This window comes from Pseudorca crassidens, chromosome 12 (genome assembly GCF_039906515.1).
Source record: "Pseudorca crassidens isolate mPseCra1 chromosome 12, mPseCra1.hap1, whole genome shotgun sequence".
Taxonomy (NCBI): Eukaryota; Metazoa; Chordata; class Mammalia; order Artiodactyla; family Delphinidae; genus Pseudorca; species Pseudorca crassidens.
Window position 1 is genome coordinate 51,928,648 of NC_090307.1, and position 26,100 is coordinate 51,954,747.

General features: G+C 43.3%; 1 protein-coding gene across 4 annotated transcripts in view; it reads right to left on the minus strand.

The window, feature by feature from the left end:
- The window catches only part of LAMA3 (laminin subunit alpha 3), a 241,390-nt gene extending 226,351 nt beyond the window's left edge, over positions 1 to 15,039 (minus strand). For 2 of the 4 annotated variants that reach the window (XM_067699451.1, XM_067699450.1), the window contains exon 1: positions 14,486 to 15,003. In XM_067699451.1, the coding sequence (XP_067555552.1) occupies positions 14,486 to 14,773 (288 nt within the window). In that variant the 5' untranslated portion in view covers positions 14,774 to 15,003. Of the gene's footprint in view, positions 1 to 14,485 lie in introns of all 4 variants that reach the window. The other 2 variants (XM_067699449.1, XM_067699455.1) reach the window with 2 other exon arrangements.
- Between the last annotated feature and the right edge of the window lie 11,061 nt (positions 15,040 to 26,100).

Consider the following 26,100-nt stretch of genomic DNA (forward strand, 5'->3'; position numbering starts at 1 on the left):
TCTGAGAAGCACAAAGCACATGGGCGTGGTTACCTACCACTCAGACAAGCATCTTGTAAATGTCCTGAGCACCTAAACGTCTGCACAGGGTGGGGTGAAGGGCGACCACACAGCCCAGGAGAGCGCCCAGCTCTGCAGCCCACACACAGCTTTCACCCCACCAGAAGGAGGCGCTTTGCCCTCTAGTGTGCTGGGTTCCTGGAGCAAGGGATTTGAGAGACCAAACAAGGGGCTGCAGGTTGGTTCCAGGTACGTATATTTTAATTTATTTATTTTTTATTTCTTTATCTTTGGCTGTGTTGGGTCTTCGTTGCTGCGTGCGGGCTTTCTCTAGTTGTGGCGAGCGGGGGCTGCTTTTCTTTGTGGTGCGCAGGCTTCTCATTGCAGTGGCTTCTCTTGTTGCAGAGCACGGGCTCTAGGCATGTGGGCTTCAGTAGTTGCAGATGTGGGCTCAGTAGCTGTGGCTGGCGGGCTCTAGAGCGCAGGCTCAGTAGTTGTGGCGCACGGGCTTAGTTGCTCAACAGCATGTGGGATCTTCCTGGACCAGGGCTCGAACCCGTGTCCCCTGCATTGACAGGCGTATTCTTAACCACTGTACCACCAGGGAAGCCCAGGTATGTATTTTTTAAGGCAGATAAGCAAACATCTGCAAAATTTATACCTATTACTCAAAAACTATGTCCACTCAGGTCAAATTACAGAGGGTTTTTCTTTTAATTTGTTTCAAAGAGATGCATTTTGGAGTAGAATGATGGAGGTCTAAATCCTGCCTCTACCAGTCACAGCTTCAAAATGTTAGTCAAAATATTTAGTCTCGGGCTTCCCTGGTGGCGCAGTGGTTGAGAGTCCGGCTGCCGATGCAGGGGACACGGGTTCATACCCCGGTCCGGGAAGATCCCACATGCCGCGGAGCGGCTAGGCCCGTGAGCCATGGCCACTGAGCCTGCGTGTCCGGAGCCTGTGCTCCGCAACGGGAGAGGCCACAACAGTGAGAGGCCCGCGTACCACAAAAAAAAAAAAAAAAAATTGTTTAGTCTCCTTTGGGTTCCATTTTCTCTTTGTTAAAACGGGCTAACACCACCAACCTTACGCAGTGATTTTGATGATTCAATGAGACGCCGTCCATAAAGTGATCACACCACTGGAGTGTTTATCCATTCATCTGCTCATCAACACTTAGGTTGCTTCCATATCTTGGCAATTGTAAATAATGCTGCTCTGAACACTGAGGTGCATGTATCTTTTCAAATTAGTTTTTGTTTTTTTCAGATATATACCTAAGAGTGGAATTGCTGGGTCATATGATAGTTCTATTTTTAGTTTTTTGAGAAACCTCCATACTATTTTCCACAGTGGCTGTACCAATTTAGAGTCCCACCAACAGTGTACAAGTAAAACCCATCTTTTTAATGGTTTCCATATAATCCTCTTCCTTCTACTTCTCCCTCTATTCTCTTGTTCCCTATACGTAGTGTTGGCATATCACTGGCAATAAGGGGTCGCTTGGTACCTGTAGTTGCAGGTAAGTGGTCTGCCCACAAATAAACTCAGGTTTCTGAGGTGGGCCAGGCCACACCTAGGCCTGTCTGCTCAATGCCCCGAACCCAAAGCACTTCCTCTTTAGAGCTTCATCCCAAAGCCTAGATTTACAAAAGCAGCTCTGCCTTGACAGTTTATTCATCCAGCTGTCAACTATTGACCTGCTAAGGGCCAGATACTGTCCTCAGGAGAGAGTCTGACCTTGACCTGAGGCATTCCTCAAACCAAATATTTCCCTCTCAATTCCATTTCAGTTATTAATCTCCTTATGAAATAACTACACTCTTTTTTTTTTTTTTTTTTGCGGTACGCGGCCCTCCCACCACCACGGCCTCCCCCGTTGCAGAGCACAGGCTCTGGATGCGCAGGCCCAGCGGCCACCGCCCACGGGTCCAGCCGCTCGACGGCACGTGGGTTCCCCCAGACCGGGGCATTAACCTGCGTCCCCTGCATCGGCAGGCGGACTCCCAACCACTGCGCCACCAGGGAAGCCCTACTACACTATTTACCACTTTATTTTCTCATTGTCCTAATGCCCTCAACTCTTTCATTCATCCTTTTAAAATTTTATCAGTCACCTAAATTCTTTTGAGAACCAGAAAGGGAATACATACATACAAAAATAAAATGAAGTATTTATAAATTCTGGAAAGTGGTCTCACTCAGAGATAACATTCAAAACATATAAAAACGAGGGCAGCGTGGCTTTCTGAGTTCCTAGAAACACCAAACATGTTCCCACCTCAGGGCCCTTGCACCTGCTGGTCCTCTGCCGGGAACACATTTTCCCAGCCTTTCCTTGGGGCTGCCTTCCTCTCAACCCTCAGCTTTCTGTACCAATAACACTCCTTAGCAAAGCTTCGCCATCTGCTTGACCTATAGAAGCTTCCCTCTTTAATCTCAATCGCAAAATCCCATTTATCCTCTCCAAGACACAATAACAATCTATAATTATCATATTAGTTTGCTCACTGGTTACAGTCTCCCCATAGAAGTTTAGCTGCTTATAAGCAGGGACCTTTTCTGCCTTGTTAGGAATTGTACTCCCAGCCCATCATATCCCTGTCCTCTGTGCCTGGCACAGAGATGTCAATAAATATTTGTTAAATATAGTAGTGGGTGAATATTGCGCATAAGTATGTGTACATGCATGCTTCCAGGCGGCAGTTCTTTCCTTAGGTGATAAAAAGCTACAATAGGGACCGTCCACAAAAGACAGCTCTGGGTGAGCTGCCAGGTGTTCGGTGGTCAAGGAGGACAAGGGGCTAATTTGAAAGCAGCAATCAAGGCCATTCACTTCCTGTGCCTGACTGTGCAGGCAAAAGGCAAAGGAGAGAGGTGCCAGCTCCCCAGGGTTCCATTTCCCCCAGGCGAGGGTCAGATGACAGGAGAATGAGCTCACTGCCCAGGAACCCCAAACAAAAGGCTCCTGCCTTCTTATGCACCCAGGGAGTTGGGAGGGGGATGCAGAGAGGAGTAGAACAGTACCAAGTCCGAGTGGGGGAAAGGGCCTCACCCATAGCACCCCGATAGCACCCCAAAAACGAGTCTCAATGGAGGCCTCCGAACAGAGGCTCTAGGGCGGAGAATGCAGATAAGTACATGAGCATGGCTGGTCCACGGGGGCCTGGCTCCTTGACTGCAGCTCCCTCCAGAAAACTGCAAGGCGCTGGTGTGGGGAGGGCAGCTGCCCATGCTAGGCCCCTGCTAGGCCCCAATTAAAGCCTTTGGATTGCCTATGATGCAACCTAAAATCACACAGACGATTCTGACCTGGAGACAACCTTCTCGCCCTCCTCTCTGAAAATCCTTTCAGTGGTGCGGCACTGAAGGCAGTCCTTCTCCACAGCTGAACTCAATCCTTCGCTCTGCAAAGCTACACCACCCTTTGTATTTTGTCTTCAGTGAAGATGGAGAACCATTGGTTACAAACATCCCTATCATGATTGTGAAGGCCCTTGGCCTCATCTTCCTTGTGGTTAATCAAGCAGATTTACTCTTTCAGCTATGGTCTTCCTAAGCTCCAGTGACAGTTGCTATCTATTACAGCTAGGGAAAAACCACACTGCAGAACCAAGGCAAGCAACTGATCAAAGAAAAAGGCGGCTGCATGTAACACCAAGTATGTGAGGGGTATGAAGTGTTACTTCAAAGCCAGCATGGTGCTCAGAGAAAGGGAATGAAAACTTTATCAGGTCCTGGTATTTCTATTAGAAAAAGTGCCTTCAAGGTACATTTTTATTTAAATAAAAGTCTACTATTTGACCTAAAAGATAATGAAATAAAACAAGAGGGAAAAAAAATCAACTAGTTTGTGGCAATCTTACTAAAAGATTTTCCTGAAGAGGTCTCTCAGCAACTCCTGCTACTTTTTCTGGTACATTAAAAACATTCGAAATTCAATGTCACATTAAAGATACATTAAGTGATCAGCTGTCACAATGAAATAGGAACATCACTTAGAAACAGATAAAACATATATGTATAACTGATTCACTTTGTTATAAAGCAGAAACTAACACACCATTGTAAAGCAATTATACCCAAATAAAGATGTTAAAAAAAAAAAGCTTCAGTTCCTTTAAAAAAAAAAAAGACATATAGGAAAGTTTGAAAGTCTAAAATTTTTGTGTTCTTATCAAATCACTAGGCAAACTACCTTGCATAGAATCTTTGCCACCAATGTCTTTTGTACACACAAATCCTCAGCCATATTCAGTCTCTGCAGAGCCAATCTCAGGAAACAAGGCGCTGGGCCTTTCATTTCACAATCCCACCCCATCCTTCCCCTGATGCAGCCCCCAGAGCCCTCACTAGTAAAGGAATCACCCAACCATTGGGCTCTGTGCAGCTCACTGTGTCCAGAGCCCCCAGACTCCCACCACCCCACCCGTGTTATTAGGCAATCCTTATTTTATGCCCCACTGATATATTCTTCATATTTAAGGATTACTCTCCATATGGGTGATCCCTAAGTATTTGTTCAACCAAGAGCTCTCCTTATTCTGTTCAGGGACTAATTATGAATATCAGATTGCAAAGTCTCAAAAGCAGAGACCCTAGGACCACCCAAGAGCTTCATGTAGTCCCCCATCCTCCACCCTCCCATACACAGATAACTTACACGCTGGTCCATAAACACTGCTGACTGACAGAGAGGTTGGTGATCTGGCTTAAAGCTGAAGCTACTGCTAGGGACTGAATATCTGTGTCCCTCCCCCAGATTCATACGTTAAGACCTAACCCACTAGATGATGGTATTAGGATGAGGGTTCCACTTACATGAACGGAATTAGTGCCCTTATAAAAGAGGCCCTGGAGAGATCCCTCATCCCTCCCACCTTGTGAGGACAGTGAAAAAACAGCAATCAGCGAACAGGAAGTGGGTCCTCACGAGACACTGAATCTGCCCACACCTTGACCTTGGATTTCCCAGCCTCCAGAACTATGAGAAATAAATTTCTGTTGTTTATAAGCTATCAATCTATTTTTTTGTTACGGCAGCCCAAACGGACTAAGCTGAGCTGCCGTAACAAAGTACCACAAACTGGGTGGCTTAGAACAACAGAAAGTTATTGTCTCACAGTTCTGGAAGCTGAAAGTCTGAAATCAAGGCATTGGCAGGGCCCCTCTCCCTCTGAAACCTGTAGAGGAAGGATCCTTCCTTGCCTCTTCCAGCTTCTGGTGGTCCAGTCCTAGTCATTGGTCTCTGCCACTACATTAGGCACTACTTTGAAATTCAACACACCAGGGCCACAACTGTCTTCCAGAGGCAGGTTGTTGAAAGTCAGGTATTTTTTCTGTCAAACAGCACTTCCATCAAGGTGTTGCTCTAGTAGGAAAATCCTATGATGGTGTTGCCCTTTGAACATTTCTCCAAAAAGCATCTATGAAGTGTCTGTGATAAGCTGCCGCAGGGAAGACAAACAACAGGAAAATGTGGCCTCACACTCAGGAAGCTCGTGAATGAATAAGGATACAGACATGAAAATCAATGGCTCCAAGGCCATGAATGGAGTTAGGGAGGTGGCACAGAGTTTGGCTGGAACTCTGAGGGAAGAGTAGCTGGCTCGGCAGTGGCAGCATAGCACAGCAGGTAAAAGCATGAACTCTGCAGCCAGAGTACCTGGCTTTTCCACATACTAGCTGTGTGACCTTGACCAAATCACTTAACCTCTCTGTGCTTCAGTTTCCTCATTTGTACACTGAGTGTGCTAAGAGTACCTCCTTTATAAATTGTTGTGAGGATGAAGAAGTTTGTGAAAGAGGCTTTAGGACAGTGCCAGGTACCGATTAAGTGTTAAATTAATACTCCACATTAAACAGGGGAGCTATTGAACCAAAAAAAGAAAAAAACAACAGGGGAGCAAGTCTCCTGGTTACTAGGCTGTTCTCCCTATTCTCCATTCTGCCCGTCTCCCCTTAATTTGGTATCACTCCTGTACACAGTATATAGTGCAACTTGAAAGTAATGGAGAATTACATCTATACCCCACAGTTAAGATATGCATAGATAATCTAATTAAAACCTATATTTCTCTCAAGCTAATATTCATTTATTACTTCCACATGTATTTTCTAAACATCTAGGATGGGAAAACCAAGAGAATACAATATACTTATGATATTGAGAAACGGGCAGGACACATGGGACTCAATGAGTTGGCTCTCCCCACGGCAGGTTCCACCCTGTTGGCAGGAGGGATCTAATCAAGGATCTGCTAGCTCATGCAAACAGCTCTTTTTTGAGAAGCAGAAAAAGGTTCCCTGCCTCTGAGCAGATACAGCCTTGCCCGGGCTGGATTTTCAGCCCCCTTGGCCAGGAGCCCATGTATACAGCACAACACAGGCAGTTCTATTGACTAAGACCACTGAGGTACCATTTAATAAATCTTTTCCTCACTAGGCAAATGGTTCCACAATGTTGAGCAAAAGTTAACACAGGTTTCGTGAAAGCCTAAATCACAACGGGAAATAAATTTATGATCTGGAAGAATGTATCAGTGCTACCAAAATTCACCTTAAAAAATTAATACCTCCCCAAAAATGTTAGTTTAGCTGATAAAAGTGTGTGTATATATGATGTGGGCGTATATAGGAATTAGTAGATATACATATAACTCCTAGCTCTGTCCCTTGAAAGGGTCTAGAAGCAATGACACACCGGTAACAATGAGCACACCTCATATCCAGACTTGGTTTCTACATACCACACTCAATTTAAAAAAAAAAAAAAAAACAGAGATTTTTGGAAAAGTAGTTAGTTCCAACACTGGAGCAAAGAAAATTAAAAGTGACCCTGGAACATCTTGTGTTACCAGAAAGTACATAAATAAATGAAGTCCCTACATAAATAATATCTGAACTAGTTATTAACGCATTACCAAAACAATTCAACATTGCTATTCTATAGAAGGCTATAAATGTCTTTATGCCTGTGGATTATTCAGCATGCCAAATGTGTTCAGTGTATAATGCACTGTACACGTCATCATTAAAAGAACTTTTTACTCAAAAATTTAAAATGACTATTGTGCTAATTCATTTTTGTAGCTTACCACTTTAGAAGTCTTAAAAAGAATTTTTTCTCTCCATGAAAAAACACATTTATTGAGCACTAACTATGTGCCAAGAAAAATACTAAGTGCTTTTATCCTCCAAGTAAACCTGTGAGATACACAGGTTTATTAACCCTGTTTTATATATAAGAAAACGGAGATTTTGCAATTTTCCAAGGTCAGAGAGCTGGTAGAGTTAGAATTCAAACTCAGGTCTACATGATTGTAGAGCCAGAGTTCTTCATCTCTAAGTGAGAGCAGTTTGATAATATCTACAGTGAGATGATGTTGTATTTTCCCTCACAGGAGTTTCCCTGGTCATTTAAGAAAATTGGGTCATAAAAAGGCTAGTCATCTACAGAAAGATCCACACTGAGACACATTATAAACAAACTGTCAAAAGACAAAGAGAAAATCTTGAAAGCAACATGAGAGAAGCAATTTATCACATATAAGGGATCCTCAATAAGATTAACAACCTATTTTTCACTGGAAACCATGGAAGCCAGATGGCAGTGAGACGATAAAGTGCTGAAAGAAAAAAACTGTCAGTCAAGAATTCTATACCTGGTAAAGTTATTCTTCAAAAATGAAGGAGAAATTAAGACATTCCCAAAGAAAAGCTGAAGGAGTTTGTTGCTAGTAGACCTGCCCTACAAGAAATGTTAAAGGGAGTCCTTCAAACTGAAATAAAGGACATTAGACAGTAACTCAAAGCCATACAAAGAAATACAGAACACCAGTACAAATAACTACAGAGGTAAATTAAAAAGCCAGCATTATTGTATTTTTGGTTTGTAACTTTTTTTCCTATATGATTTAAAACACAAATGCATAGAACAATAATTATGTTTTTATCCCAAGGGGCAACAATGTGTAAAGATGTAATTTGTGACAATAACATCATAAAAGGGGAGACAGACCTATATAGGAGCAGAGTTTTAGATGCTATTGAAATTAAGTTGATGTCAAATCAAATTGGATTGTTATAAATTTAGGATGTTAATTGTAATCCTCAGAGTAAGCACTAAGAAAATTACTTTTAAAAATTTACAGGGGGGGCTTCCCTGGTGGCGCAGTGGTTGAGAGTCCACCTGCCGATGCAAGGGATGTGGGTTCATGCCCCGGTCCGGGAAGATCCCACATGCCGTGGAGTGGCTGGGTCCGTGAGCCATGGCAGCTGAGCCTGCGCGTCCGGAGCCTGTGCTCCGCAACGGGAGAGGCCACAGCAGTGACAGGCCCGCGTACCACACACACACAAAAAAAATTTACAGGGGATTTCCCTGGCGGTCCAGTGGTTAAGACTCCAGCTTCCACTGCAGGGGGCACAGGTTCAATCTCTGGTCAGGGAACCAAGATCCCGCATGCCGCATGGCACAGCCAAAATATAAATTAAAAAAAAAAAATTAACAGAACAGGAAATGAGGAGGAAATCAAAATGACACATTAGAAAATTTAATTAAACACAAAAGAAAACAGTAATAGAGGAACTGAGGAACTAAAAAATATATAATGCATATATATATAAGACATATATAAGACATTTGTCATATATAAGACAAATAGCAAAATGGCAGAAATAAGTCCTTCATTATCAATAATCACTTTAAATGTAAATGGATTAGACTTAGTTAAAAGCAGAGACTGGCAGAATGGATTTATATATATATATATATATATATGTTCTAAAACTAGACTCTAGTAATAGCTGCACAACTCTATAAACTTTCTAAAAATTATTGAATTCACACTTAAAATGGCTGCATGTTATGGTATTTAAATTATGCCTCGGGGCTTCCCTGGTGGTGCAGTGGTTAAGAATCTACCTGCCAATGCAGGGGACATGGGTTCAAGCTCTGGTCCGGGAAGATCCCACATGCCACAGAGCAACTAAGCCTGTGCGCCAAAACTACTGAGCCTGCACTCCAGAGCCCCCGAGCCACAACTACTGAGCCCTCGTGCCAAAACTACTGAAGCCCACATGCCTAGAGCCCGTGCTCTGCAACAAGAGAAGCCACCGCAATGAGAAGCCCGTGCACCACAACCAAGAGTAGCCCCCACTTGCCACAACTGGAGAAAACCCACGCGCAGCAACGAAGACCCAATGCAGCCAAAAATAAATAAATGAATTTATTTAAAAAAAGAATCATTTGTCCTTCAACTGCTGGCTGTAATCATCTGAAGTTTTGAAATAACTCTATTAATAATTGTTACAAATATATCAATGGACACAGTAAATGTTTTAGATTTCCCCAAAATCTTCACATCTGTATCACAAAGGAAAAGGCCCTTGTTGAAGTTAACAAATGGCTCTCTTTCACAATAGTTCTGTAAACAGAGCCTTAGTGAAGTTGAGTTTCCTTTATGGCTATTAGTGCAAGTTACACAAACACACAACTGGGACTGCTTTGTGGCAAGCATGCTCACTCTTAGCCATAACTCAGGTGAGTGTACTTCTCTATCAATATCATTTAGGTTAAATACAAATTCTTATGCATAAAGCAAAGTGCACTGAAAGAACTTATAAAAATATGTTGAACTGTCGATGTACAAAATCAAGATCATATGTTTGCTGGGACTTCCCTGGCGGTCCAGTGGTAACTCTGCACTTCCACTGCAGGGGGCGCGGGTTTGATCCCTGGTCAGGGAACTAAGATCCCACAAGCGGCACAGCGTGGCCAGAAAAAAGAAAAAAAAAAGATCATATGTTTGGTAAATACGTGCAGGTCATTTCTTGTGAGCATAGTGTTTATGTCAAGCTAAACCAAACCCAAGGTTATATTTTCAACACAGCCTTCCACTTCCATTTTATCATCACCTCTATCAGATGTCAGTAAATTCAGTCCTCCCTTGGTATTTGTGAAGGACTGGTTCCAGGAACCCTACAGATACCAAAATCTGCAGATGCTCGAGTCCCTTATATAAAATGGCATCATAGTATTTGCATATAACGTACATACATTCTCCCACGTACTTTAAACCATCTCCAGATTACCTATAATACCTAATACAATGTAAATGCTATGTAAATAGTTGCCACCATAGGGCGAATTTAAGTTTTGCTTTGGGGAACTTTCTGGATTTTTTTTCTCCCGAGTATTTTTGACCCACAGTTGGTTAAATCTGTGGATGCGAAACCCAAGGATACTGAGGGCCGACTGTAATAATGTCTTTACACTCCATAGGTTAGTACACATTTAAAGTTAAAGTGCAAATTGTGACATATTTCGGTTATAATTACTTTTCATCAGAATAGAACAAATTTCCATACTTTTCTTGTCTCCTCTTTATAGTAACTTCAACTGTACCTTCACTCCACCATCCTTTCATTCAATATTTTCCAAGCACCTATTCTGTTCCAGGCTTTTGTGCTCAGCACTGGAGAGATAGCCGTGAACCAGACAGATAGGATCCCTGAATCACAGAGCTCTCAAACACCAAAAACTTAATGTCTGAGCAGTAGCAAGTATATAAAATCTTATTTAATGAATCTTAAGTCCAGAGAAACCACAGCAAACATTTTTCACCCAACAAACAAAATGCAGACTTTTTAAATGCTCTGCCTGTTGACACATGCTACCGTTCAAGTATCAGCATTGTTATTACAGAATCAGGACCATAAACCCTGGGTTTTTTTCTAAGATGTGACTTTTATCCATTTTTTTACATTTCTTGCATCCTTTTGGCCTGAAATTCTAAACTCTGGCTGGCTCCCAAAGATCTGTTTTTAGAAAGTTCAAAGAAGTAGAACTTTTTTTGTTAACTCTTCTCCATTCCCCATCTTGAGCTGTACATGAGCAGATTCAAAATGATTATCACTCAGGTACAGCACATGATTAATCATAATCTCTCTTCCTTTCCTCCACCTGTCTCCCACCACACCCACTTTTCTGAAAGGCAGGTCTGCACCAGCTGCTGCCAACACTGGGCTAGAACAAGTGTCTAACAGCCCAGCTTCTGGAATTTGCCTTCTCCTTCTTGTCTCCAACATGCTTCTCTCCTCATTACATGAGAACCTCTCACATCAGCAATCAGTGCACCTGCTCAGGCCCTCAACTGTGAACGCAGAAAGCACTTTTGTTCACCCCCAGTTTTTACAGAAAGAATAAGGCAAAACACCAGATAGCATCCTTTTCCTGCAGGCTACACCTTGGCCTAGAAATGCAGTCTGTTGAGTGACCTCAGAAAGGCACTTCCTACTCTATCTAGGCCTGTGGACCCAGGTTTAAGCATCTATTCTGGAAACTCAATCAGAACAAGAAACATGACTTTTCTGGACTTCCCAAAACAGTAGTGCCAACTTATGATACTTAATAAAAATTCCAGCTGAGGAGAATGAGAGTTGGTCCATTTCTAGGCAAATCTGGGGAGAAGAGATGGCTGAAAATTTCCTCGATAACTTCCTTCTCCTTACATTTACTCTTCCCACAATTAGAACAATTCTCTCCAAAGCTGGGTGTGCCAGGCAATCTAGTGGGGTGCAAGAAGGGAATATTAAAACTGTTTATTTTACTTAAAGTGAAGAAATTCAATTTTTCTAATACTTAATATACAGATTGCCTATAAATGCCTTCATCCAGTCCACAAGTTAGCAGGTCACAAGAGTCCTGAGTGTCTGTTCAAGGGGAGAGGAGAGGTTTCACCAGGCTATCATCTGATCAGGACACACGAAGCGTAAGTGCACCTGGCAAAGTGGACATGTGGATTCTATTCTCCTAAATAGCAGAACAGTTAAAACCTTGTACTGAAATGGGGAGTGATTATGAAATACTTTTGACTACACAGGCTCACTGGTTTTCTCATGGAAAAGTACTTAAAAGACCTCTTAAATTTAAAGATGAGTTATACATTTTTTTTTCAAAAAATTCCAAATTGGCTGACTTTTGCTGGGATGACAAGTGACTGCCAGTAATATACTACCTGATAGATATTTACAAAATAATGGAAGTACTTTGTTCCATCAAAGAAAAGGTGTTGTTTTAAAAATGTGTGAAAAAGGACTTCCCTAGTGGCGCAGTGGTTGAGAGTCCGCCTGCCGATGCAGGGGACACGGGTTCGTGCCCTGGTCTGGGAAGATCCCACATGCCATGGAGCGGCTGGGCCCGCGAGCCATGGCCGCTGAGCCTGCGCGTCCGGAGCCTGTGCTCCGCAACGGGAGAGGCCACAACAGTGAGAGGCCCGTGTACCGCAAAAAAAAAAAAAAAATGTGTGAAAGAGTAAATACTGTTCTAAAGAAATGCAAACTTTGGAAAGACCATTTCATAAAACAGATGTTTGGAAATGTGTCATCTTTTGTTGCTGAAAAGATGGAACTGTGTTACTCTAAAAGTTCTTATATTTGCACATTTTAAAAACACGGAAACAGAATTTTGTAACATTTTTCCAAATGAAGAGTGAACTTTGAATCTATTGTTTATAGCATTAAAACACAACACTTTCCTATCAGGAAGTACTGAATTCCACTTGAAAAATGAACATATACTGGCCAAGTTTCTACTTAAAAAAAACTTTTAGAATAATTGGAGGATGGAGCAGAAGTATGAGTACCACAATTTAGGAAATTCTCACAGGGTCCCACTCCTAGAAAGGCCCCTCACTTAGTTTAATGCTCTGCTATCCCCACATCTTGAAATTCATAATTTTTGAACAAGCAGCTCCATTTCATTTTGCAATAGACTGCAAATTATGCAGCTGGTTCTGGAACTCAGGAGTCAATGCAGTTCTTTCATTTGAATTTACATATTTTTGAGGTATTTTTTCAGTGATGACAACTACTAAATTCCAGTATTAATGTAAAACTAACTATGAATGGCTATATCATATGTGCTAAACTACACTTGTCAAAAATAATTATATATATGATTAACATTTGAATATTTGTTTATAACTGGTTATACAAAGTCACAAAACATTTAAAGAAAGCAAAATTATTTGGAGCTCTTTTTTTTTTTTTAAGGGAGGTTGCAATTTTTAATTAATTAATTAATTAATTTATGGCTGTGTTGGGTCTTCGTTTCTGTGCGAGGGCTTTCTCTAGTTGTGGCAAGTGGGGGCCACTCTTCATCGCGGTGCGTGGGCCTCTCACTGTCGCGGCCTCTCTTGTGGAGCACGGGCTCCAGACGCGCAGGCTCAGTAATTGTGGCTCACGGGCCCAGTTGCTCCGCGGCACGTGGGATCTTCCCAGACCAGGGCTCGAACCCATGTCCCCTGCATTGGCAGGCAGATTCTCAACCACTGCACCAGTAGGGAAGCCCTATTTGGGGCTCTTAATAAAGAAAAAAGCATTTTCATCATTATTCTTTTTATTTCTATTTTTGTATATTTTATAGTACACACAAATTAATAAAGTCATACATGCATGTAATTTATAAATAAATGAGCATCTATCGCATAAGAATATACTGCATGTTCAACAACCTGTCATTTATGGGAGTGCTTAGTCAAAAGACCTTCTAAAAGACTGACCTAGACTCGGAATGATAATCTTTCGCTTTGGGAGCCCAAACTCCAAAATTACTCCCTCTTCTGGCAACAATTTCCTCAGCAATACTTCCCGGGAGAGGGAGGGAGGCAACGACGTCTTAGTTTAAAGAGGATTTGGAGTCAGGACTGGGTTCAAATCCAGATGTCCTCCATGATGACGTAGGCACATTTCTTAACCTGGTCATCCGATCCAGTGCCCAGCGCTGTTGTGAGGCTCGTGTGTAAGGACCTGGCACATTTCCAGATGCTGATGAAGCACCAGCGACACTAGCATTTACACAGGTGTTCGCAGTAGGAGTCCGATGGACTCTGAGCACCGTGTCTGTCCACTCGCGCCTAATGGCTCTGGATGGTGGTACTTCAGGCTGTGGGGGAGGTGCGTTTTTCTGGTGAGATGGGAGTGGTACTACTGATACCGTCTAAAAGTTCTCTCTTTAAATACACCACGGAATCTAACTGCTACCAGCTTCTCTGCATAAGGTCGGGGAGATGAAGGGCCTCGAAGGAGGGGCGCCGGTGAAGCCCAGGGGGGCTCAAGCCCTGGCCAGGCGCTACCTGGGTGACGGAGGCAGGACAGGACCACAGTTCAATACATCCCGAGAGCGCAGCTTCGGACTTTCTCCTGGGCAAGCCCAAACTTAACCTCAGCCTGTGTTCACCTCGGGATGTGCAAAGCATACCCATCCCGGCCCCGAGCGGCGCATCGGCGGAGGCGGTGTTCCCCAGTACCACTCCCGGGGGGCACCGCGCCCACCTCCCGGGGTCGCCGACCCACGCAGGGGTTGGGGGAGCCCTTCCCGGTCGCCTCGGGTCCCGAGAGTGCGGGGAAAAGGCCCGACCCCTTCGCCCAGGGTGGCTGGCCCGCGCGGGGAGGGAGCCCGCCCGGGAGGGACCTGGGACCTTACCTGGATGGTATGGCCGCTGCTCTGGACGGTGGGCCCCCCCACCAACTTGCAGTACAGCTCGGGCCGGGGTCGCGTGCCGCCGGGCTCCCGCTCCCCGCAGGTGGCGGTGGCCCAAATCCTCGCCGCCTCGGCCAGGTTGAAGTAGGGCGGGTGCAGGCTGAGCCACGCCGGGGCCGCGGGGTCCCGAGCGGTCGCGCACCCGGCGGGGGGCGGCGGCAGCAGCAGCAGCGGCAGCAGTGGCAGCACTGACCGCGGTGCCCAGCCCCGAGCCCGCCCGGCTGCCGCCATCTCGCTGCGCTTGGTCCTCCTGCCTCGGCGGCCGGCGAAGGGGCTCGGGGACACCGCGTTCTCGGCGGACGATCCTCAGGCTACCAGCGAGCGCGGCCCGAGTGTGGGCGGTGTCGGCGGAGGCGCGCCCGCGCCCCCACGCGCCGGGAGCCCGCGGCGAGGGGGCGGCTCCTCGGGTTTGGAACGTGCTGCGGCCGCAGCTGGCACCCGCCGGATAAGGAACTGACAGCGCCCGGCCCCGGCCCGCAGACGTTGTCTCCGCCAGCGCGCTGCGCGCTGCCAGCTTCGCCGGGTGGGAGAGCAAAAGGCGTGTCCCCGGCTGCCACCCCCGCGGCTGAGGCGGGGACCTGGACCGCCCCACCTCCCCACGGCCGGGGCAGAGATCCGAGAGTCCTCTTCTCCAGAGCCTCACGGTGGATCTCGGACTAGCGGGAAGGAGGTTCGCGGCGAATGGGGTGAGGCAGCAGAGGCAACTGCCACTGCCTGCAGAACCTACACCAAAGACACTGTGGTTTCCCAGATGAGTTTCAGTTGTCAAAGGACAAGTCCCGTCAATTCTCAGACCCTGGGCGCCAACGATACCTGTGGCACTGCACACGCGTACTGAGTGTGAGATCAAAGGAGCTCTGGGGAACTGGGAGTGGCAGAACGTACACAATTTAAAGACAGCCACTAGTGCAAGTTGTAGTGTACCCAGAGGTAAAGGTACTCTGGAGGAAATTCTTCAGATGCCCCATCTGCTATATTTTACAGGTGAACAGAGGCATCGAGTGTATTACTCGAGCTGTCACATTGGCCTCTGGGGAAAAGGATGCGAACCCCCCACCTCCCAGGGCTGAGGCTTGGTCTTGCACGCAGGACATCTCACCAAAACGGAGCCCGCAGAGGTCTCTAACAATTAGAGGGGGGTGTCATTGCTGCAGGCCAGGACGGACACAAGTGCCCCAGAGGAAGAAGGACTAGAGCTTCCAAAGACGGAGAAGGAAAAACGAGGGAGTGTGTGAGAGCACTGCTCGAACAAATATTGAGATGGGGATTGAAGGGGAACAGTTGAAAGGAGACAACTAACTAGTCATGAACCTACACTGCTTTGCCCTAATAAGAACATTCATATTTTAATAAAGCAACTGAACGAGTGCCCAGCACTACCTGGAATAGTCCTGCAGAGGTGGTATGGTCCTATCTAAACTGATGAAAGAAGATTGCAGAAAAGTGAGAAAGATTTTACATTCTTTTTATAAAGTCCTTCCGGACAAGATCATTTGCAGGAAAACTTTCAACAAACAGCTAAGATTCCAAAATTATTTTATCAATAGGCAGATAAGAAGGCGAAAGGCTTCCCTGGTGGCACAGTGGTTGAGAGTCTGCCTGCCGATGCAGGGGACATGGCTTTGTGCCCCGGTCTGGGAAGATCCCACATGCCGCGGAGCGGCTGAGCCCGTGAGCCATGGCCGCAGAGCCTGTGCATCCGGAGCCTGTGCTCCGCAACGGGAGAGGCCACAACAGTGAGAGGCCCGCATACCGCAAAAAAAAAAAAAAAAAAAAGAAGTTAAATTCTACATTGAAGTAACTGTTCTCGACCCAGCCAGTAACTCCCTACGCTGCCAGGCCTGTTCACTGAGAGGTTCTGATGTCAGAATCCTCAGCAGCAGAACTGACCATCTGTGGATTCACAACAACGCTTCTTCCTCATAGAACTTCGCATTTTGCTCCAAAAGGCAAAAATTACGAGCATGACATAAAAATTGCTGTATTGTACGTGACAACATTTCTTTTTGATATGTTTTATTACACTCCCTAGTCAGAAGGTATAAAATATCATTGCAATTGAAAAATAACTTTGTGAAGTCAGGGCACAACAGGTGTGTTTGCCCACTGAGAATAGCTTTAAAGATGAACAAATAAAAGGTACATATCTGAAGTTCATATTTGTTAGTAAAGTTCTCTCTGTAAAGGCTGTGTATCCAAAACAAACATCCCGGGAGCACCGACCCTCCGTGGTTCTAGATATGGGAAATATGATGGGAATATTGACACTTTGGTTGGGGGAGGGGAGAAAGGCTGCTCTGAAGTTTAAATGAAGAAATGTATGAGCAAGTGCTTTTAAACACTAAGGCAGCAAACAGAAGGCACACTTGTGTTTTTAAGGCAAAATGGGGCTCTTATGTTTTCATGGGGAAAGATGATGCTTGAAGAAATGAAATGACTTGCCCATGTTTTAAGAAAAATAGGAATAATAAGCAGGACCCAGAGCTTCCGATTCTCAGTTCATGCTCCTAGGAGGACTCGGGGGGGGGGGGGGGGTGGGGAAAGCCACCTGGGTGAGGCCCATGTGAGGTGTGAAGGCTTCAGAAGTGTCCCAAGCACAAGAGGAGCTATTGGTTTACTTAGCTCTAGAGGGGTGGGTGCGACAGACATGCATAGTTGGGTGTAAACAAACCCAAACTAACACAGTGAATTTGGGGTTTGGCTGACCTCTCAATACTTCAGCAGTGATTCATGCATAGCTGTGTCCTTCAGATCTTAAGATAGAAATGCAACTTGCCATGCCATTGTCGCAAAGAATTTCCCTAGAATCAAGAATGTAGACACGCAAGGGTGGTAAACTCACTGTCTTGCAAGGGCATAGTCAGACTCGATCATGTCCCATTAATACAGTGATGGGTCTAACATTATCCTCATGACTGATGCTTCTTTAGGTGAAAGCATAGATCTTCTCCTTCTTTTCTACCCCCTCCCCAATATGGCAGCTTTTCCTTCTGCCCTCCCAAGTCATCCTAGGAATATGAACTGGGATTATATCAATCCTGGGACCTGCTTATTATTACTGTTCTTCTTAAAATTGTATTGTTAGACTACACCTTACCATTGGTTGGTCTCACTTTAAAAACAAGTTGCACTTTTCCTCTTGTATCATCACTTCATAGAGAAAACAATGACATCGTTCTAAACCAACAGCAGTCTGTGGGTCACCAACAGCAGTGAAAAGAATACAAACAAAACAGAAGGTGTTACTGCTTCTTGCAATACCACACAAGAGCCTGGCGAGAGCTCCCCCTGAAAACCAGGGGTAACTAAACGATGAGGGAAGTTCTGCTGTCCAACTGGCCAGCTTCACTGCAAACCCAAAGATCAAGAGCATCTTTTGGAACCCAACCATTCTATCATAAAATATAGGAATATAAGGATATATATTAATATCCTTTTATTACTCTTCTCCCATGATCTCCTGCTTGGAAAGAATTTCACAAACTGTATTTCTTAAATATTTTCCATGTTATCAAAGATCTATATAACTGTCAATATAGGCTTTGGCTTATCATGAAGTAATTAGCGTGACCACGGTGAGCTTTAATCATTCCAGCTCAAAGTGGAGAAAGTGAGCTTCCATCTGCCTGTGTTGCTAAATAAAGGCAGGGTTTCTGCTGGTCATTTTGAAAACTGAGAATTGCCCCTAGACCCCTGGCTTTGGAAAACACGAATCTAACACCACCCACTTTTATTTATAGATCAGAAGTCAAGGTTAAGGGACTTGACCAAGTCCTCATTACCACAAAATGGTGTCCAGAGCCCAGCCTGTGCCTGCCTGGGATTACAGCACACCTTACCCCCACTGCCTTTTGTGGTGGGCCCCCTGCTCCGGACCCCTAATCTAATGGCTCCTTGTAAAGTAGTGATGCTCCCTTGGCACATGGCCTGTGTCTGATTCATCGTCTCAGCTCAGAAACCCCAGTGTTAACCAAAGTGGAGCAGAAGTCTCAGTATCCAATGTTTCTGCTCACTGCAGGCGGAACCCAGCTTCGGTTGGAACCTTGACACTGGTACGTTGCATTAGGGCACTCTCTGGTAGTTAGCTCCACCAAAGGCCCTGTGAAGCATTCACATTCCAATTACATGAATTTCCTCTCCAGCTCTTGCTACACACACTCCAGTTTGGCCTTTATGTGAAATATGCAGTTGGGCAGAGCAGGTAATTTTATACATTTGTTATTAAGGAGGATTCCTTTTTCCACCCCAAGTGTGTGTTATTACAAGCAGTAGTGCTAGGATAAAAGAAAGGCTAAACCTAGGTAACAGTACCTTTTCTTCACAATGAAATTTTTTCCTATCAGCCCAGAGCTAACCCTGAAAGGTAAGTGGGCCATTATTCTCATTATTATTATTCTCATTCTGTGGATGAGTGAAAATAAGGTAGTGAGTAATTAAATCATCTGGCTCAGGCTAAGTGGAGTTTTAAGAAATGGAGCCTTCATTCTCTTGACATGAAGGTTAAGTAACTTATCTGGCAGAGATTTTGAGTGAAAATTAGAAAGCAGCCTCTAAATTATCTTCTTGAGTCATTTTCACATTGTCTCCTTTTGGGTCACCCTAAGTTTAAGGATTTGAACCCAGTTGAAGTATCTCTGTGACCACAGGAGGCAACACTACTGGCAATGTTCAACCACACTGCACTTTGTTTCCATGTCCAAAATACCTCACTTCGACAAGGATTAAATAAATAAATGATTGGAGCTATCTCAGCCCAATGATGGTACCCAGAGGAGACCAGCAAGAATTTTTGCCATGTAGAAAGAATCTCAGAATATTGAGTAGAGCGCCCTGTGTTATACAGTAGGTCCTTGTGGATTATAACCTAAATGGGAAAAGAATCTGAAGAAGAATGGATATATGTATAACTGAATCACTTTGCTGTACACCTGAAACTAACACAACATTGTAAATCAACTATACTCCAATATAAAATAAACATTAAATTAAGAAGAAAAAAAATACCTAACTTCAGAGACATGTATTTTGGTAAGAATTTGCCCAAAAGATCCAATAAAAGGTTATTTCACAATAAAAGATGAAAACTCTTGTGGTCAGAGGCTGGCCCAAAGAATTTTTTCTTGGTATCCTTTGAGATCTCTGTAGGAGTACCTTATACAGAGCAGCAGGTTGGTAAGTACCTGTCAAAATTTACCAAGATGGAATGAATTTCACTTGAGCCCTAGAACACAGGGTTAATAGGTAATTTTGTAACCATATGATCACTGAAATCTCTCATCTTCTTAATAACCCTCTTAATGCTGAGCAGTTCACAGAACAAATTGGGGTGCTAACTTCAATACTTTTTTTAATTGAAGTATAGTTAATTTACAATGTTTTGTTAGTTTCAAGTGTACAGCAGTGTGATTCAGTTATACATATATATTCTTTTACAGATTCTTTTCTATTATAAGTTATTACAAGACATTGAGTATAATTCCCTGTGTTATATAGTAGGTCCTTGTTGTTAACCTATTTTATATATAATAGTGTCTATATGTTATTCCCAAACTCCTAATTTATCTCTCCCCCACTACTCGCTATCCCCTTTGGTAATCATAAGTTTGTTTTCTATGTCTGTGAGTCTATTTGTTTTATAAATAAGTTCATTTGTATCATCTTTTTAGATTCCACATATAGGTGATGTCATATGATACAATACTTACTTGTTAAGAAGCCAATGTAGATCCAACTTGCTCATTTCTCTCCTTTTTTACTCTAGGTTTATAGTAGAGTACTGAATGATGTTTATGGGACTCACAAGCTATTTCCTTATCTCAGACACTGCGTTCTTCATGGACGATTCTGAGAGTGGCTGGTTAGACAGCCAGGCCTATAAATCAACTGGAAAATATGAGTGAACTTCATGCGTGGCTCTGAGGAGGTGGGAGGAGATGAGGGAGGGACAGAGTCGATGGTACGTAAATAATACAAAGAGGTGAGGAAAAGAGACACCAAAGAGTCATGGGAACTCTCAACATAATCTAGTCTGGTGGGATAAAATGACTAGGTGCCCACCAAGGATCGGTTCTCTCTTTCCATAGGGTAGAGTTGTTCTGTGAAGTGGCTGGTGGCCCCAGGGATCCATTTCCCACCCGACTTGCATCTAGGTGTGGTCCTTGACTGATTCTGAACCAATGAAAAAGTGAGAAGTGGTCCATAAAATCCTCTTGCAGATCCTTCATGCTTTACCTCTTTTCCTGCCTGGAAGCCCAGGGCTCCAAAGCCCTAGGAGGCGGAGGACCACAGGATGGAAGGAGCCTGGGTCCCATGTGGGAGCCTGCCTCCTACACACCCACACTGCACTCTTATAAATGAGAGACAGGCTTTCATTAAATTAAGCCACCAAGGTTTGGGGGTTTTTATGAAGTTAAAGTAGTGTTACCTTAACTAATACATCTGAATTATTATTGTTGTAATATTTTTACATATACGGGAGCAGAAAGAAGACCCTCCTAATGAAATGTTCAATGGTAAATAAGAAGCTATCCAAGGCCTTACAACTAAGTTATCACATGGGTCGTGACTCCATTTTTCTCATCTCACAAACTAAGTAGACTTATTGTTTTATTTTAAAATTATGTTGGAATATTGAACTGGGTTCACTTGGGTTTAGCTGGACCAATAACATTAAACACCTGTTTGGTTTAGTTGTTGCCTGTTGCTTGCACTCTATTATGCTTAACATGCTTTATTTTCCTATTAACTCTGAAGGCCAAAGTCCTTTTAGCTATTTCCATTTATGTGGGCCAGCAAATAAAATAGTATCAGATCTATTACCTTGAAACTACCCACTGTCAAAGAAATCTCTTAAAACTGTTCATAATTTTTTTAATCCTACGGTTTAGACATTCTTAATTGTCTTTCCTCACCTCCTCAACAAACATACACAGAAAAACATCTTCCACTTAGGATATACCTCATTTTCAAAATATATGCAGTGGGTCCTACCAACATGCCCCCTTCTTGGCCCATCCATTTCCATCAGTGACAACACCAATTTGTCTAGTATCCCAGAGAAAAATTTTTGTGAACGTATATACCATAGCGCTAATTAATAGATGCTTAACAATCATTAATTCCCTTTTCCCTTTTCTTTCCTCAATCAGACTGGAAAACATGGCTTTCTCATTGATTATTCTTTTTCCATGATCCCTTATGTTTAAATGACCTTGGTTACCATTCACCTGAATTCACTTATTTATCCAGACCACCCTCAGTCAGGCAAAGAGCAGCTACCCTGCTGCTCTCGCTGCCTCCAGTCTCTCGCTCTTACAATCTATTCTGCATAACAGTGGAAGACCAGCATATGTGCCAGATCAAGGCGTTGCCCAGCTTCCTACTGCTCCACAGACTGGATTTGGCCTCATCCTCCTAAGTGGACTTATGTGTCCCTACTCTTGAGTACCCATCTTCTTCTCATGATCAGGGCTGCTCCCTCCTGTCAAATAAGATACCAAATTCTGTCCATTTCATTTCCTAAACAGTTCTCAATTTGGTTGCCTCAACTGCATTTCCACGGCCCCAGCCTTAATTCAAGACCACATTTCTCCCACCTGAGTTGTTACAGTCTTCCAACTCCCTCCAGTCTTGTCCACATCCAATCCATCCTCCACACTGCTGCCAGAGGGATTTTTCTGAAGCTGACATGTCCAGTATGGTAGCCAAGGACTACATGTGGCTATCTAAATTTAAGTTTAAAAATTCAAAATTTAGTTCCTCAGTACACTGGCTGCATTTCAAGTGCTCAATAACCGCATGTGGTTAGTGGTTACCATATTAAACAGAGAAGATTATAGAACATTTTCATCACTGCAGAAATTTCCTTTGGGCAGTGCTGTTACTAGAAGGTAAATTTGATCATGTCTCTACCCTGCTGAACACATTTAATGTTTCTCATTGCTTAGGATAAAGTCTAAACTCCTTAGTAGGTTGGTTTGTAAGTTGGTCCATAAGCTCGTCCTAAGCTTCCATTCTGCCCTATCTCCTTATTACTTGCCTGCATTGGACCATAGTCTTCAGCCTTATTGAACGATTTCATGTTCCTCAGTGAGTCTCCATGACTTTGCGCATGGCTATATCTTCCATCAGGAATGTCCTTCTCCACCTAGGTGACAAGTATACTCCAATTTGCTCTTGAAACTTCACCTCAAGCATCAACTTACTCAGCAGACTTTCCATAGCCTTACCCAGGACTCTCCCTTTACTCTCAGAGCTGGCCGTTCCTGTCATTGTGCCCACACAGCACACTATCCACACCTCTATGGAGCATTGAGATCTGCCTACTTATGAGACTGGGAGCTCTTTGGGGACAGGCACCAGGTTTAATTCACTTTGTATCCCCAGGGTCTAGCAGAGTGTCTGGAACAGAAGTAGGTTCCTAGAGGAGAATCAGTGTTCTTTCTTCCCTGCTCTTCCTCTGCTCCAAATGCCATCACATTCTCCACCATTTGGCATAACTATCCAGCTGTTATCCCCCCGCAGTGCACTTGAACATAGCCCTGTGGCCAGACTGTAGGTTACTAACAAAAAAGGAGAACCAGGAAGATGCTGACAAATTGACTTGCAAGGCACCTGCCTTCTGAAAGGATAAGGACTCAGCCTTGAGAATGTATAACCACCTTTCTTTAAGTGTCTGAGTGCCCTTGTTCTCTGCATTCATAGAACCAGTGTCCTCCACCCGGAGAGGAGTACTAGTAGAGCCCAACAGGTGTTGTAGTCACCTGCACAGTCTTGGATTAGTAATGGATTGTTCCAGTTCTGAGACCATATCTCCTATGTTGAAAGGAGACGACTAAAAGTCTGAAATTCTTTACTGCTTTTTGGTCTATATTGCACAGTTTAACACATGGTTATATTGTCTTACACTGTTTCCAACGTTAAATATTGTTTGTATTCAGTTCCATCGTAGGTACCCTGAATGCAAGGAAAATGTGTCTTCCATACCACCTTGCATAGTGATAATAACTTAATAGGTGCTCAGTAAATACTATTGATCGGTTGGCTTGGTTGGTGTAATCTGGTGAGTTTTTATAGTCCTTCATGCCATTAAGAGTGTTCCCAAATACTGATGCCATTTTACAATCTCTAGAACATCAGCTGGATTTTCCAAGTAATGTAATTCTGCCTTATTCAGAAAAATGGAATTTGTATAACTTTTAAACATAATTTAGTTAAAAAATTTTTTATTTTATAATTAACTGTTACATCAGTGGCCCCCAATGAACCATGCCTCTCAGAACTCCTGCCCTTGTGTTGTTCCTTCCCACACTGAGTCTGAGTTTGGTCCAGTGACTTGCTTTAGCAAATGAGATATTAACAAGTTTGATGCAAGCAGAGATTTGATAAGTGCTTGTCATCTTAGAATTCTCCCTCTTGGAACATAGACTGCATGCTGTAAGGAAGTCCAACCATACTGCTGGAGAAAGAAGGTATGTAGAGAGAGATTCTGGAATATGTGAGACCATGCAAAGCATGTGAGCAAAGCCAGCTTGGTCTTAAAAGACCTATTCAAGCCATCAGATCAAGCCACCTGCATGAGAGATCCTAGGTGAGACCAGCGGAACTGTCTAGCTGATTCCAGCCCAGGTTGCTGAATCATGAACAAATGAAGAGTTGTTGTTTTAAGCCACTGGCTTATGGTCTCTTACACAACAGTAGACAACCACAATAGTCAGAAATTTGTCTCTTCTTATTCATTAATGTGAGCTGATCAGTATCACCTACTACTTGCAGCTTCTATTCTTAAGTGCCTTGAGTTAGCATTAAAAGTGAAGTATGAATACTCTTTCCAATTAGAGTGAGAAAGTTTTTATTTCTAGAGGCTTCTGGGAAACTGAGATTTTAGAATTTGACTTTTGCATTTAGAATTTTTTTTCTATGTAGTTGATGTCTTTAAGACAAATTAAGTTTAAGTTTATCTCTTCTTATTTTTTTTTCCTGGCTTTTGCCCCTGGGTAAGCATCTAGGGAAAAGAAAAATTTGATCTCATGAATTTTATGCCCTGTTTTTTGCTCTTGCCAAAATGCTCTGTTAACTTCATTCCAAGTAAAAAAAAAAAAAAAAAAAAAGTTCTTGTGAATATGTTTTCTGCCACGGCATCAAGAACTGTGCCAGAAAGGACAATTCTATAAAAATAGATTTCTTCATTCTGTATCTATGTGAATTCCACGCAGTCAGATACTCCTTTAGCAGCTATCTTGTAAGTCATAGTTTTTCTGTGAAAGCAGGCTTTTTACCATTTGTGAGACCTTGGCCTCCCTTTTTCCCCTCAGCTTGGGTTTATATTTTATATTTCCTTCTTTCATTCTTTATGTACCTTTCATAGGTTGGTCTCCAAAGGAACTATTTCTCCCTTATCTCTCAGTTGGTAAAAGTGTGGTTTACCTTGAATAATAGTTTCTTTAATAGGTTCATCAAGCATTGGAAAGTCCACTAACATGATAAGCAAAAAGAATTCTAAAACTGGAAGAAAAAGCAAAAGCTCGTTTTTCAGTTGTCGGATGGTTTCAGAATGGTCATGCCTTGTTTAAATCATGACTGATCAAAGCGTGGTCTGTGGACCACTTCCAGTCCATGAACTGTTATTGCAATGAGAAAAAGTACGAAAACTGAGAGTGTTTATAAACGTTTTTAGCAATTTCATATTGCTATGACATGTGATCGTTTTTCTCATAACCCAGTTTTATTGTGTATTGCAAAATATTGGTCAACGATGGATTGGAATTTTTTTTAATGGTCTTTCTTCACGGGTGGTTTAAAAAGCACTAGTCTAAATGATCTCTCCAAGTGACCTTCCAGCCTCAGGCCTAGAACACTGTGGGACACAGAGTGGGCAGTTAAGAAACATTTGTTGATTGCTTGATGGTTACCTGATGGGTAGTTTCTAATCCTATGATGCTCTAATATTGTGTTAAATCTTTACCATTCACTAAACAGTACATACGACAAATGTACTGTTTTAGTCAGAGTTTTACAACCTTTTTTTAAAAGTGCATGAAATAACCTGCCTAATTCTCTTGGCTCGGTATGACTAATTAATGATACCCAAGCTTAGAGAACTCAAAAGAAAGGACACATATGCTAAAGTTAAAATTAGCTTTCACTTACTCCATAATAGCACTGACTGATTCAGCTATCTTTGAGCAGGGAGATGGTGTAAGGTGTTGAGCTCAATGTAAGGACTAAATCCATGACTCATTCCTTATGAAGAATAAATGCATCATTGGGTTATATCAAGCGAAAGCCACTCCTTACACCTAGGACAGGAAGTCAGACTCCTTGAAGTTGTGTGTCTTTAAAATCACTCCCTATCCTAGGGGATCTTTACTAACTCAGATTCCGGATTAAGAAGGTCTGAATGCACAGCAGGTATTACATTCTTGATGTGTAGGTCTCTTCCTTCCCCACAGCACATCAGCTTCAGGGCAGCCTTGCTGCTGGTTTTGCTCTGACCTGTGCCCCAGTCCCATTAGTTGCGTTATTGCCTCCTTCCTGTGGGATTTTAGGCAAGCCACTTA